The sequence below is a fragment of the Onychostoma macrolepis genome, chromosome 19, assembly GCF_012432095.1.
Source record: "Onychostoma macrolepis isolate SWU-2019 chromosome 19, ASM1243209v1, whole genome shotgun sequence".
Classification (NCBI taxonomy): domain Eukaryota; kingdom Metazoa; phylum Chordata; class Actinopteri; order Cypriniformes; family Cyprinidae; genus Onychostoma; species Onychostoma macrolepis.
Window position 1 is genome coordinate 6,334,536 of NC_081173.1, and position 15,138 is coordinate 6,349,673.

At 34.1% G+C, this 15,138-nt stretch overlaps 1 protein-coding gene across 2 annotated transcripts in view; it reads left to right on the plus strand.

Moving 5' to 3' along the window:
- septin7a (septin 7a) overlaps positions 1-9,876 on the plus strand; it is a 46,321-nt gene extending 36,445 nt beyond the window's left edge. The window contains exons 8-14 of one of the 2 annotated variants that reach the window (XM_058754429.1): positions 616-712; positions 3,861-3,912; positions 4,254-4,379; positions 4,874-4,894; positions 7,070-7,205; positions 7,309-7,454; positions 8,852-9,876. In XM_058754429.1, the coding sequence (XP_058610412.1) occupies positions 616-712; positions 3,861-3,912; positions 4,254-4,379; positions 4,874-4,894; positions 7,070-7,205; positions 7,309-7,454; positions 8,852-8,888 (615 nt within the window). In that variant the 3' untranslated portion in view covers positions 8,889-9,876. The remainder of the gene's footprint in view (positions 1-615; positions 713-3,860; positions 3,913-4,253; positions 4,380-4,873; positions 4,895-7,069; positions 7,206-7,308; positions 7,455-8,851) is intronic. The other variant, XM_058754430.1, reaches the window with a different exon arrangement.
- The last annotated feature ends 5,262 nt before the right edge of the window (positions 9,877-15,138 follow it).

Here is a 15,138-nt window from a genome sequence, read left to right on the forward strand (position 1 = left end):
AAAAACTTTAAATGAAAATTAGAAATGTTGAACTGTCAACTAGCTGAAATATGTTTAAATTGATTTACTAAAATGACTAGCTAAAACTAAAATATATAATCTAAAAATGAAAGCTAATTTTATATATATATATATATATATATATAGCTCACTAATCGACTGACCAATCCATATCACTCATCGACTGATTTTGGGGGAAGTGTCCGTGTTATTTTACTATCATTCCTGTATTATTCGAGTTCTTGGTAATGTTTTGAATTAATTTTATTTATATATTTCTGTTTTCATTTCAATTTAATGTTTTAATAATTTTGTCATTTTTATTCGTTTTTTTACGTTTATGTAGCTGAAAAATTAGTTTGTAATATTTGATTTGATTTAATTTCATGTTTATTTTCTTTCAAATAATGAAAATGTTTTTTAATGGTTTTAATTTTAGTTAATGATGATAACACTACTCGGAGTGCACAAACTACTCAAATATTGGCTCCCTAATTAGGCCCACCAGGGAAATGGGTCAGAGTCACACTCACTGAAAGAGTACATTATCATCATTACCCCCACACACACACACATATCTGCGTGTTACATGTCTGTATGATTTGTGTCCCTCAGGACCGTCTGCCGCTGGCTGTGGTGGGCAGTAACACCATCATCGAGGTCGATGGGAAGCGTGTGAGGGGCAGGCAGTACCCCTGGGGCGTGGCAGAAGGTAAGGGGTGAAAGATCACCTCCTCTTCATATATCTGTGTGTGTGTGTGTTTGTAGGGTAGGACGGACCCTGAGGCTGTTGATCTACTCTGGTTCACAGCAGATCTGAGTCTGACTGAGCTAAATGTAGTTGTTTGGCTTCATTAGTGATGTTTGCTATGGCTATTGTTGGCGTCCCACACCGTTTGTGCTTCGGACCGTAATGCACCTCTTATTGTGCCTTTTGAATATGATAAATCAGTCTGTTTGACCAGTGACAGCACAGAAAGCTTGATCTTGTGACACATTCACCAGACGATGTCTAGCCTCTGATGAATCATTCAGGACGGACTCTGCCAGTGACTGTGATCGTCTGTCTTTCACTTCAGTCAGATTCTATTTTATAAGACCAAACCATAGCCAGAGGACGGGATATCATGTATACAGTGCCCTCCAACAGTTTAGAAACACCCTAGCAAGAGAATATATAAATCATTTCTTGTCATAAGATCAACTTGCCATCATCAATGAAGACTAGTAATAATGATTTTCTCTTTGATCATAATGGCATTATATGTACATCTGGGAGGCTGGAATGCCTGATGAAGGCATTAAAGTTCACTCGGGTTTCTTTTTTCAGATTATTGGTCAGTATAGCTTTATAATTTGATTTATTATCATTTTAATTTTAACTTTAATTCAGGGTTTCCCAAACTGGGCTTTGTGAAGGAGCTATAGGGAGTTTTTGATTTGATGAAAAGCTAATAAATAAAACAATGTAATATTGAAGCAAATGATTTTAAGATGAAAAACAAATAAAAGGAAAATAATTACATATATTTTAAATATTTGTTTTTTAATATTTTTTGTTTAATGTCAGTTAATGGCCACATGACGTACAGGTACAAAGAGAACTATTTAACAGAAATATTTATTTCAAGTAAATATTTTTGGTCAAAGGGGTTCAGCTGATTTGTTGTTGTATTGATAATGTCTTTAATTAATTGCCAGTTAAGCTTAGCACACCACCGACCAATTAGAATGCAATAAAAATCAAGCATTAGCAACAAAATAATCACCTTATTAGTGTCAGAAAGAACTTTTTTGCTGACAACTAAGGCCATGTTTTTAGTTTAATAAAGAAATGCAACGTTTTCAGTTCTGAACTGAGGTGCAATCCAATTTTTTTTTTTTTTTTTTTAGTTAGCTTTTATTTTACATTTTTAGTTTTTTTAGTAGTTTTATTTTTTTTACATTTGTACTTTTTTAGTTTTATTTTGTTTAGTAAGTACTTCAGTTCAAAAAACTTTCGTCCAATTATTTTTCCATATATTTCTTTATTTTAATTAGCAAAAGTGTTTTTTAATAGTTGTAGTTAATAACAACAACACTGGAGCTAGTTAAGTAAATAAAGACCTCTTACAGAAATGAAAGAATAAACAAGTGACATCTTATAAATGAAAGGTATAATGAAATGATTGTCCTCATAGTGTGTTTAAGGTCATGTGATAAACACCCTAGGGTGTGCTGTGGGTTGTGCAAACAGGAAGTGTGTGTGTGTGTGTTTTGACGTTTGATCGAGAGCTCCTGTAGAACGGGTCACATGATCTGCCGTGAACATACGGTATCAAAGCACGGCTGGAGCCCTGAATGAAGCTTTGAAGATGAAGGTCCAGTGATATTTGACATTTGAAGCAGAAGATCGGGATGCTGATTTGATTAGCCACATCTGCTCACTCGCCGGAGCGGTTTGGCTGGAGCTGATGCCTGCATCTACTTCCCCTTCTTTCTAGACCTTTGACCTCAGATAACACCAGAGTCACTAAGCCAGATCCTCTGGAGCGAGCCGCACTGAGAGCAGGGTTATTGTGTCTAGACAGCTCTAGACAGAAACATGAAGTGTGATGAGTGTGCTGTATTTGGATCCAGTGGTTATCTGTGTTTTAAGAGGGTTGGTTTGAATGCCTGAGATGCTTTCAGCAGCATGTAAGCACACAGATGGCATGTGGTTGGGAAGGAGGGAGAGGTCTGCTTCATTCATTCGATAAGTGACGCACACATAGCAGGAGACACAAGTCAGTGCCAGATCAGGTGCCACCTGCTGGTCAGTTTATACATTACAGTAGCAGAGTAATGATCAATGCCAGTTTGTTCCTATGGACCCTAATTTTAGTTATTAAAGCATCTTGCTTGGTTTACTTTGTTTTTTGTTTTGTTTTAATTTTTGTTCACTTGGCTTAGTTTTTGTTTTGTTTGTTTTTTCCGTGTTGTTTTCAACAAGCAGGTTATTTTTGTTTAGCTTAGTTTGATTTGTGTTTTTTTTGTGCAGTTTATTTTGTTTTCAACAAGTAACGTTAGGTTATTTTTGTACAAATTTCTTGTTTAGCTTAGTTTGGGTTGTGTGTTGTTTTTTGATTGTGTTTTTTGGTGCAATTTATTTTTGTTTTGTTTTCAACGAGTAGGTTATTTTTGTTTAGTTTAGCTTAGTTTTTTGGGCGTAATTGATATTTGTTTTGTTATGCAGGTTATTTTTATTTAGCTTAGTGTTTGTGTGTGTGTGTGTGTTTTCAACAGTTAGGCTATTTTTGTTTAGTTAGACTTGATTTGGTTTGGGTTTGTTTTGTGTCAGTGTGTTTATTGATTGCAATTGAATTTTGTTTTGTTTTCAATGACTGTGTTACTTTTTGTTGAGTTTGGTTTAGTTTTGCGTTAACTTGAGTGTGAATTCTTTTTTCTGCAAACTTTTGCTCCATATATTTGAAATTAGACTTGAGGCTTTCAGTCCTCCATAATTCAGCTCCAGATTATCTGTATATAATCCCAATGGGATATTTGTATGTAATTGTGAAGCCCATATTAATACCAGTTGGCTTGCTTCTGTGAGAATAGTCACTATGCAACGTGTGTACTGTGCTAACAATGAAGAAATGTTACTGAGTATGACAAAACCCACTGTCTGATATCATAAAATTAAATGTGATTATATATGATTAATAGCATGCAAATTGGCATTCAGCCCAAAAGTTACTAACTTGGAACAACTTCTCCCACAGTATCTTTTTTTTAAATTGTAGTCATCTTTAACTGCAGGATGGGAAGAGGTGGATAGTATAATGTTGATGCTGTTTCTTGATTCACTTTTAATACACTGGTCTTGTTGTTATTTTCAGTGGAGAATGGGGAGCACTGTGACTTCACAATCCTTCGAAACATGCTCATCAGGTACATAACTGTGTTTCTACACCAGCACTAATGCCTGATGATGGAGCTGAAATTCTCATAATTCCTCCAGACTGAGCCCCGATCAGTCCGATGACCTTTCAAAAACATCTGTATTATGTTTGAAAGAATCTCTTATGCTCACCAAGGCAACATTTGTTTGATCAGAAATATATTAATATTGTGAAATATTCTCACAATTTAAAGTAATAAAGCGGCTTCGTATTTTTGTGGAAGCCAAATAGAAAGAACAGCATTTATGTGAAATCTTTTGTAGCATTTGAAATGTCTTTAATGTCTGAGATGGACATGCTGTGATTATAAATCTGTCATTTATTTCACAGAACTCACATGCAGGACCTGAAGGACGTGACCAACAACGTCCATTATGAGAACTATCGCAGCAGGAAACTGGCCGCTGTCACTTACAACGGCGTCGACAACAACAAGGCCAAAGGCCAACTCACAAAGTGAGTGTTTTTCACCAGTACAAGCTCGAGAGCCTATTTTAAGTCTTATTTCAAGTGTACACAAACATGACCGATACGGTTTACTGATGTCAGTTTACTGTACATGAAGCAGATATCTGTGGTTATAATATGCTGATAAAGGATCAGTGTGAAAAGACACCTAAACCTAGAGCCCAGAGCTAGACTGACACATGCTAATAATGCTAAAATCAGTGCAGTGATACTGAGCTGATCAACACATCCAGGCTTCCTAACAGCCACAGCGGTTCATCCTCAGCACACACCTGTCACTAACCCCTCAAATACAGTCCAAACGCTCGCTAACAGCCATTCACTTCCACCATCAAGCGTGTACGGCTCCGTCTGAAGAGCCCCCATCTTAACCAAAGCATAAGAGTGGCCAAAAGTACATGATTCAGCTGCTAACATTATTTTTTTCTCTAACACATGATGCAGTGTGAGCATGCTAAGTGTGTGTGTTTTTTGATTTTTAGATCTGACACAGTTGAAGGCATGTAAGTGTCGTGCTCAAGTTCACATTTGTCTCGTCCTCTCTCCTCTGCTCTCTGTTTTTCCCTCTTTCTCCTCGTCTGTTCACGTTCGGAGTCGGGCGTCCTGCTCAGTGTCCTTAGTGTGTGTAACTGCAGATCCAGCTTTGTGTAGGATCATTGTCAAACTGCGGTTCTGTAGCACATTACCTTAGATGTCCTCCTTTATTTAGTCCGTTTAAAGACGTTATCTTGCTTTCTGTTAGCTGGAAGACTCTTAAGAAGTTTCCTAAGAAGTTAGGCAACTCAGGACATGTTCATGGGAAACTATTTTGGAAGCTGCCTGACAGGAGAAAAAGCTTGTACATACCTAATTTTTGGCGCAGCTAAGTTTTGAAATAAAACAGTGTCCCTATGAACACTTTCACACAGAATCTTTGAACTTCAGTTATCAAATGTTGATTATTTTTCAACATGTAGATCATTTTTGCCTTAATTTGTTTAGTTTGTTTTGTTTCATTTTGTTGTTTGTTTGTTTTTTGAATAGGGTTTGTTTCTTGTTTTGTGGAGAGCAGGTGATTTGAGTTTTTTTTTTTTTTTTTTTTTCTGTTTCTATTTTATAGTTTTTTTGTTTTTGATGTTTTGTTTTTTGTTGGTTTGTTTTGGTTTTGTTAATACATTCACAAGGCGAAACACCACTGCTGCCATGAAAGTTTGAGAAGACAGCTGCAAGAAAATATCTGGTCACACTTTATATTAAGTGGACTTAACTACTATGTACTTACATGAAAAAAATAAGTACAATGTACTTATTGTGTTCATATTGTATTTCAAAACACTTTTGCTGGTATCGAGGTGGGATATGTTTAAGGTTAGTGACTTGTTTGGTGGTATGGGTAGGTTTAAGGGTAGGTTAATGTGTAAGGGATGGGTCAGCAGTGTAATTATAAATGTAATTACATATAGGTATTTTAAAATATGTAAGTACAATGTAAAAACATGTATGTACACAAATGCATTGTATCAAATGATTAATTTCAATGTAAGTACATAAGAGTTAAGGCCACCTATTATAAGGTAGGACCAAATATCTTATTTTAATGCAATGGAATCAACTGAATGTAATTAATTTATGTAGGCTCAGAAGGAGCTTAAACAAAATAACATGCAAGTTTAGAATATTTTAAAAGCTTTATATATTCTAAAGTTTGTATTTATATTCATTTAAATTAAAAGTTGAATATTTATTGTAAAAATGTAATTGCTTGTGTAATGAATTAAGGATATAATAAGTACAATTCATATAAAATGTAATGAATATTTTCAGCAGCAAAACTGGGCAATTTTGGCAGTGAACACTTGTAAAAACAGATCCATCTTCTTAAACTCAAAAATCCTAAAAAAAAAAAAAAACAGTTTGCTCTAACTAAACTATGGCGCCACTGAAACTGGTTTCATGAAATACAACACGGTTGATCTGTTTTGTTTGATGGTTTGTTTTCTACATGATTTCATTGAGTAAGACATATTTTTGTTTTCATTTTTGCTTAGTTTTATTTTGTTGTTTATTTTATTTTGTTTATTTGGCATTTGTTTTTTATTTGTTTTTTCATTTGTTTTATTTGTTTTTTGTTTATCTGTCTTTTTGCATTTAAACCATGTAAAAACATGAATTTTCCTTTCATCCATATTACCTTTTTTTTTTTTTTAAATTTTTTTTTTATCCCAGAGTAATGGTAATGTGCTTCAAACTCAGTGTGAATCATTTTTGCTCTATACTGCTTCCTAAACTTTTGCTCCAGACTGTCATAAGACTTGGTATGTACAGGCTTTCAGTCCTCCATAATCCAGCTCCAGATTTCTGTTCATAATCTTGACTACTTATGTGTGTGATTTAGCAGCACATGTAATTGTCTGGTTAATTTGCTGTGACTGTTTGATAAGTGACGTTGGCTTTATGTAATGCGAGCGGTGTTGATCTTGCGGCTGCACACTAACACAGCTGTAGTACATCTCACTAACTCAGCCTCACCGCACTGGGTCCTCAAGTCTTCCCATCAGGGTCCTCTCTTCCCTGCTGCTCTTGCATCACAGGTCTATTTGTCTCTAAAGCTCAATCAGGCTCTGTGAGTAACCCGACTAATGAATATGTGTCGTGCATCCGCCCGGGCGATGCTTTTGCTCGTGTGTGGATGCGAACAGGAGCCCACTGGCACAGATGGAGGAGGAGAGGAGAGAACATGTGACGAAGATGAAGAAGATGGAGATGGAGATGGAGCAGGTGTTTGAGATGAAGGTCAAGGAGAAGATCCAGAAACTCAGAGACTCTGAGACAGAGGTACCACCAACAGTTAACTGAAGACTGTTTCTGCTGTGTATTCTTCATAAATGATTGTTATGGAGTCTGAGTTCACTCTGCTGGTGTGGTTTCGTCTGTTCAGCTGCAGCGGCGTCATGAACAGATGAAGAAGAACCTGGAGGCCCAGCATAAGGAGCTGGAGGAGAAAAGACGTCAGTTCGAGGAGGAGAAGGTCAGCTGGGAGGCCCAACAACGCATGCTGGAGCAGCAGAAACTGGACGCTTCCAGGTACACAAACATTAACAAAGACACACCAGAGCTCTGCACTGCATGTGCATCCTTTATGAATAAGGAAATCCCAAAATGCATTGCATCAGGCTTAGTAGTAGTAGTAGTTGTGTTTTATTTAATCCTCAAAGACCCAACTTTTGCTTGTTCCATTAAACATATTTTATTGGACTGTCCCGATTTTGATGCAAGTAGAAAACTTTTTTATGAAGTACGCTCACTCATGGACTTGTTTAATAAGATTTTACCTGATTTTTTTATTGTATGTTAATTGTATGTTAATCTTGTATAATTTTTGGGTTTATTTTGTGTTTGTAACTCTTCCAACTCAGTTTTTTTGCCATGAAGATAGCCTTAAAAGCTGACATGGCAATAAAGAAAAAATAACTAATACTACTTATTTAATCCTAAAAAGAATAGTTCCATTTATACCGCATGTCAAAGTTTGGAATAATGGTGCATATAAAATTTATTTTTAATTATGAAATTGTTTAGTTGTTAAAAACGTATTACAGTTTAAAATATATATTTTCTGATTTATTTTATTTTAAAATGTAATTTATTCCTGTGATTTAAAGCTGAATTTTCAGCATCATTACTGCAGTCTTCAGTGTCACATGATCCTTCAGAACTCATTCTAATATGCTGATTTGCTGCTTTATTATTATTGGTTCCCAATTATTAATAATTATTATTATTTTCAATACTTTTGGCTGCTTAATACTTTTCAGGATTCTTTGAACATTTATCTGAAATAGAAATCTTTTGTAACATTATAAATGTCTTTTACTGTCACTTTCGGACAATTTAATGTGTCTTTGCTGAATAAAAGTATTATTATTATTATTATTATTATTATTATTATTTTGTAATAGTAGCGTTTGACAGTTTCCACAAAAATATTAAACAGATAAATAATTATAGATAATAAATAACTAAATAAAATACACATTTGATTTTTTTTTAAAGAAATTAATACTTTAATTCCACTAAAATATTAATCAGCACAACTGTATTTAACATTGATAATAATTAGAAATGTTTCTTGAGCATCAAAGCAGCATATTAGAATGATTTCTGAAGGATCATGTGACACTGAAGACTGGAGTAATGATGCTCAAAATTCAGCTTTGCATTACAGGAATGAATTATATTTCAACATGTATTCAAATAGAAAACATTTATTTTAAATTGTACTATTTTAAAAAATATTAAAAACACTTAAGGCATTTAAAAAATAAATAAATATTATTTTATTTCAAACATTTGACCAGTAGTGTAATTTAAAAGATTGTATAATCATTTACAATCATATTTCATATTTAAATATGTTATAAAGAGTGCCTGTCAATGTTTATTTCCCCTAATTTCCATTTTTCTTATTTTCAATCCTAAAGGACTTTGGAAAAGAACAAAAAGAAGAAGATCTTTTAAACCACTTGGACCATCACCACGTCCTAGTTGCCAATTAAACCACCCGGGACCCTCAGTCAGTCTGTCGACCAAAACCATCAATTTATATAAAGCCCTGTGTTTTTTTTTGTTTGTTTTTTGTTTTTTTATTTGATTTGTTTTTTTCGATGGGTCGCCGTGTCTCTGTGCGCCCCACTGACCTGGAAACACTTAACTCTGTCCACCCATTAGTCTCTTTTTCCACATTTACCAGACCAGACAGAAACTGAGAGCGCCATGGAGCGCCTAATCTTAAACAAAATAAAACATACAAACTTCTCAGAGATATGCAATATTGTTAGGATTTTGAATTTGTAAAGCGTCAAATTCCCCTCCTGCACCGTGTGTTTGTTTAGTGTTTTTAGACCCGAGGTCACTTCCTCCTCCTCTCAATAAAGGCTGAATCTTACCTCAGGCATTTATGGCCTTTAAACAACGACCTTTTTGTGGCTTCTTCTTTTCCCCTTCCCGAAATGTTAAGTTCTTCCAATATTTGCGTAATTTAAATTATTTAGCCATGGACCTTAGCCATTCATGAAATGTGTTTTTCAATTACTATTATTTTGTCAGTTTGTTTTTCATATAAAGTTCCAGTTCACTGTTTTAAGTGCTTGCACATCTACACATCCTTTATGAATGTCACATGATTTGTCCATGGATCGACATTATGCAATAGAGGATTCATGGCACGTGATGAGGTGTTTGTGAGGGATTTGTTGATGCTGGTGTGTTTCCTGCTCTTCCTCATGTAAACTGATTCAGGAACAGTGAGCTGGTGTTCTTGGCCAGTTGATGTGTGTGTGTTTTCTCTATAGGCACGAATTCCCATCTGAGCTGGCCTCCCCGATACCACGCTTCGCTCTCGGTCATGTACAACTGCAACTTTTTTATTATTTTGTTTCTCTTTGTTGTGCTTTTTCATTTTTATTGTACAAAGTCACATAATAAACTTGTGATGATTCCATTTGAATAGTATGAGTTGTTTGTTTGTCATTAATGGAAAAAGTCAATCAAGACAAAAGATGTGTTGACAGCTGCTGTATGTAGTTGTAACTGATGCTTACAGGGGAAAATAGAATGCTGGGATATTGATGTTTATTGCATGTGCGTTACATTTCATATGGAGGAGTCAGAGGTATTGTGGTAATTGACAACATGCCGCAGATGCTGCGCACTGAGCTCAGTGAATGCAGCTTTATAAAGGCCAGGACATGACGCGTTCGTTCAGGAACAGGTTTGGCAGGAAGGGGGCAGCAAATACTGCGTGAAATGTAGGTGAGCTGTCTCTCTTGCTTTACATTCATTATGATCAAATTTCTGGAAGTTAAATATTAGACTTTTGGAGAAATGTCCTTAACCAACTCTCAATTTAAAATATTTGTATATACAAACTACTTTCAAAGTTAGTTAGGTTTTGTTTAGTGTTTTGTTTCATTTTCAGCAACCACTATTCTAAAAATATTTTTTATACAAGTTCAACGTCCTATAAAGTGTTTTTGTTTTCAGTAACCACAAATCTAAAACTTATTTTTATACAAACATTTTTTGTTTTGTTTTTGTATACAAAGTTTTTTGTCTTTTGGCAACTACAGCACCAATCTAAGCACATTTTTATACAAATTCTCCTGAAGAGTTTTTGTTTTGTATTTTTGTTTGGTGATTACTGAAACATAAACGCATACACGCACCCAAAAAAAAAAACAACTTCAAAGGAGAATGCTGAAAACAAAGCAATTAAAAAAAAATAATAATAATAATAAAAAAAGAAAGCAAGAAAATAACTTTTTCAGCAACCACTAATCTAATTTTATTTATTTATTTTTTACAAATTCTCCAATGAAGTGTTTTTCTTGTTTTTGCTTCCAGTAACCATCAAAAACTATTTGTATTTCTATACAAATATATTTAAACAAAACAATTTTAATATATTTTTTGTTTGTTTGTTTTATTTTCGGAAACCACCAAATATATATTTTTATACAAATTCTCCCTTGAAGCATTGAAGGTTTTCTCTTTCTGAATAATTGATATTGGTCTAGAGATACTTAAAGAAATGTTTCAGGTTCAATACAAGTTAAGCTCTGTGGACAACATCTATGGAATACTGTCACAATAAATAATGCTGTTCTTCAGTTAGTTAAAAAATGCATGTGTATATAATAGCCTTACAGTGGAAGGATGGGGTAGGATGATTTCACTGGAATAAATGTTAAAATACACTATTACAGGTTTTTATTTCATTTTTTTGTAATTAGTCACATAGAAATTTTGTCTGTATAACTGAGGGATGAGTTTGAATTTTCTGTGGTAATCAGCATGTGTCTTAACTCGTATTCAACTGGAATGTATACTATTTCTTTCATCCAGAAATGGTGTAATTTCAGTCATGGGTTCTCTGTGAGATGAGCTGCACCAATGCATGACATTTGTGTGAGTTTGGTCTCTCTATCACATAACCTCTATCCCCATTTTAAGAGTAACTCTCAAACAAATGGAGACTTTGAACTAATGGAGTGTAATCAGTGGGAGGACTCTCTCATCAGGTGATGTGACTTGTCTGGATCCTGTGATTGGCCCACCGTTATCCCTGATCATCAAGACACATGTGGTTCCAGCCAGTCAGCGCTGACTCTCGTTTTAACATCATAGGAAGCCTAGGCTGGAATATGTGCTCTCTGAAGACATGTGGTAAAGATTTCAAAGAAAAGTCAGTGCGCCGAAGGTTCACGAATGGATACTGACACAGTAAATACAGAGAAAGACCCTTTCAAAAGACCAGCTATGCAAACAAGATATAGATATAACCAGCTATGGTTACATCATAATGTAGAACTGGGTCCAGTCAGGGTCAAGTTTGGCAATATTGCTGGTTTGGTTTTTGTTTTTTGTTGTGTGTTTTGTTTTATTGTGGTTTTTGTTTGTTTATGATTTTTGTGTGCTTTTTGTTTGTTTGATTTTTTTAAATTGTTTTATTATTATTATTATTATTATTATTGTGTGATTTTTGATTTTAAGTGTTTTGTAATTTTTGTTTAGTTATATTATTTGTTTTATGTACTTGTGGTATTTTGTGGTTTTTGTTTATATGATTTGTTTTGTTGTGTGCTTTTTGTTTTGTTGTGGTTTTTGTTTGTTTATGATTTTTGTGTGCTTTTTGTTTTTTTGATTTTTTTATTATTATTATTGTCATTTTTGTTTAGTTATATTATTTGTTTTGTGTACTTGTGGTATTTTGTGGTTTTTGTTTATATGATTTGTTTTGTTGTGTGCTTTTTGTTTTGTTTAGGTGTTTTGTTGTTTTTGTGTTTATATGATTTGTTGTGTGCTTTGTTTTAGTGTGTGTCTCTCTGCGTGTGTTTTGTTATGTACCAAATCCTTGAGCCCCAGGACAGTAAATTTGTAATTCATATACATATGATTTGAATAAGTTGGTAAACTGTGAAGAATGGATCATTCTGTTTCAGTGTGCTTTGAAATAAATCAGACATCTGGCGAGTTACCTCTTCTTCAACACCTGTTTTGTGCCAACCCTGTTCAAAAAGTTTAGAGTTTGAACAAGACTTTTTGCATGTTCTCAAAAAGGAAAAAATAAATAATGAAAACATATTTTATTTTATTGTAATATTTAAATTAACAAACCATTTAAATTTAATGAGGATGAATGGGATATGTAAACATGAAAGGGTTTCAACGAATAACTAGAAAATCAAATGGCCAGAAGGTAAACAGACAGGTGAGTAAATATGTGTTTCTGTAGCCATAGGTCAAAGGGTTTGAATGCTTGAACTGATAAAATGCACACCTTGAATGCAATGTCAGTAATGGAGACAAATGTCACCGTGTCCTGAGAATGACCCACCGTAAACTGTATTTTAATCGGCTTCCGATGCAAACAATATCATTTGGTGAGCCCTGTTTGCCTCTTGCACACAGAGAGTGTGGTAATGCACTCTATAAAGTTGAGCTTAATGTCTGATTAGGCCTGTGTCCGGGTTGGCTGGAGGCTGTACTGTGTGAGAGGTTGTTAATGGGGTCCTTCAGCGCTCTGGCCAATCAGACGCTCTTATGTAACCAACACAATGCTCTTGATTTGATGCCAGAGCTGGACACGTCCTGCCAAACACAAGGCCTTACCGTGACATCTGATTGAGCAGGACTGACAATGTGGCCTGGCCAATCCTAATGTCCTGCTTCATAATGACCTCATTCCCATCAGTCTCGGGGCGACATGACGGTAGATTCATCAGCCAATCAATCTGATGCACTTATGCATGACCGTAGCATGTTACTATAGCATGAAGTCAGTATTTGCATATTAACTCCATCCTATATAATATGATTCACACTGATGTTCAGAACTCTAGATAAAAAAAGCGTGAGTGAGGTTGTATTTGTGTCTGTCTGAATTAGGTTGCACCACCTGTAGTCTCTCGCTATGGATACAGCCCTTTTGTTAGCAAGAAATATAATTGCATCACCCGGTTACATTCATTCCACTTGTTCCTGAACCCACTGAACTCAAATTATAGTGTGTGATCTCGGGCTGTACTGAGAGTTTCTTTTGAGAACTTCTTTTAGTTGTGCAACACTCTGAACCTCAAGTACACTTGGACAACAAGGATTTAGTTGGCAAACATCTGCTGTCGACACAGAGCCATGCAGTGGATCATAGTCTAGGACAGGGGTTCACAAACTTTATTACTGTTATGTTTTTAATTATTTATAATGTAATTATAAAAATGAAGACGAATATATTACTGTTGTAAAATAATTTCAATTGTATAATAAAAAATATTTAATTATAATAATAGTTTTATTTTACACTATAAGTTACTTATATTTATGTCTTAAATTATTCATTTCAAAACATTCAAAATCTCAAGCTTTTATTCTGGTTAAATACTGTTAAAAACTTGTAACAGCACATGCAAAGATGGAAATGACTGCATTTACTGTTAAACCAGGTAGCAGTCTTCATATCATTAACTAAAAATAAAATAATAAAATAAAACAATAAAATATTATTAAATAACATAAAGAATAAAATAAAATGAAAAAATACATAAAACAATATAAAATAAACTAAATTAATAAATAAATAAAATAGTATAAAATAAATAAATATTAAATAAATAAATACTTATTTTATTTCAGCTAGATGCCAAGGTATAATTTTTCATTTCCTCAGCTTAAGTTGAAGTACTTAAATAACTAAAACTAAATAAAATAAAATGAAAAATTTAAACTTAAAATAAAAATCATATGGATATTAAAAAAAAAAAAAAAAAACCAATGTGGAAAAAATAAAATGAACAAAAACACAACAAAATTACTAAAATTAATTAAAACAAAATACTTTAAAAATTCAACTGAGATGAAGCATCTCTTTTTTTCCTTCTAAAAAAATAAAATTCAAAATATTCTGGAAAAACTCCAATAGTGATAATCGATGATAGTAAGATAACAATGCTGTGAAACCAGAGACTCTGAGATGCTGAAAACACATTTTAATTTTACATCCAATATAAGTTTTATTATTAGCTTTTAATCAACTCAGGAACTCGAGTCAGTTCCCCAGTGAACCCTGGTCTATGATATGCTCGCTGATTAATGGCTAAATCTTAACAGTTAATCTTAACAGCTTAACATTAATAGTCATTCATTCAAATCAAAGTCTATCTAACCGAATTTTCCCACCAAACATTCATCTTGGTGTGGACACAGCCTTCAGTCAGTGTATTGGGGATTTTCGGTGACTCTTTTTGGTTACGCTCTTACACCAGTAGGTGGTGACAAGTTATGTGTTTTAATAAGTGAGTCATTGAATGAGTCACTAAACCTATTTTATATTCAAAAACACTGATTTATCCAGGTTTCATTTACCGTTTGCTTACTGTTTTATGAATACTGTTAATTCTGCCATTCTAATGTTTTCACATACCGTTTTTTCATAAATGCATATCCATATTTAGATTCAAGCGTTGGTCAGAGATGCTTGGCAGCTGAATTACTGCTTCATTCAAAACTACTGTATCTTCATCGATGGAGCAGAAACAGGCACAGGTAGTACTGTTTTTAAAATATATTTTACTCAAGATTAACTTCTTGTTTATTGAGCTGAGATATTGATTAAAGTTTGCAGCTTTGATAATGGCAGGTTATTTGTGTGATAAACCACAAGCACACCTTGTTCCAGAAACAGATCTAAACACAACAGGCAACTTGTGGTCTG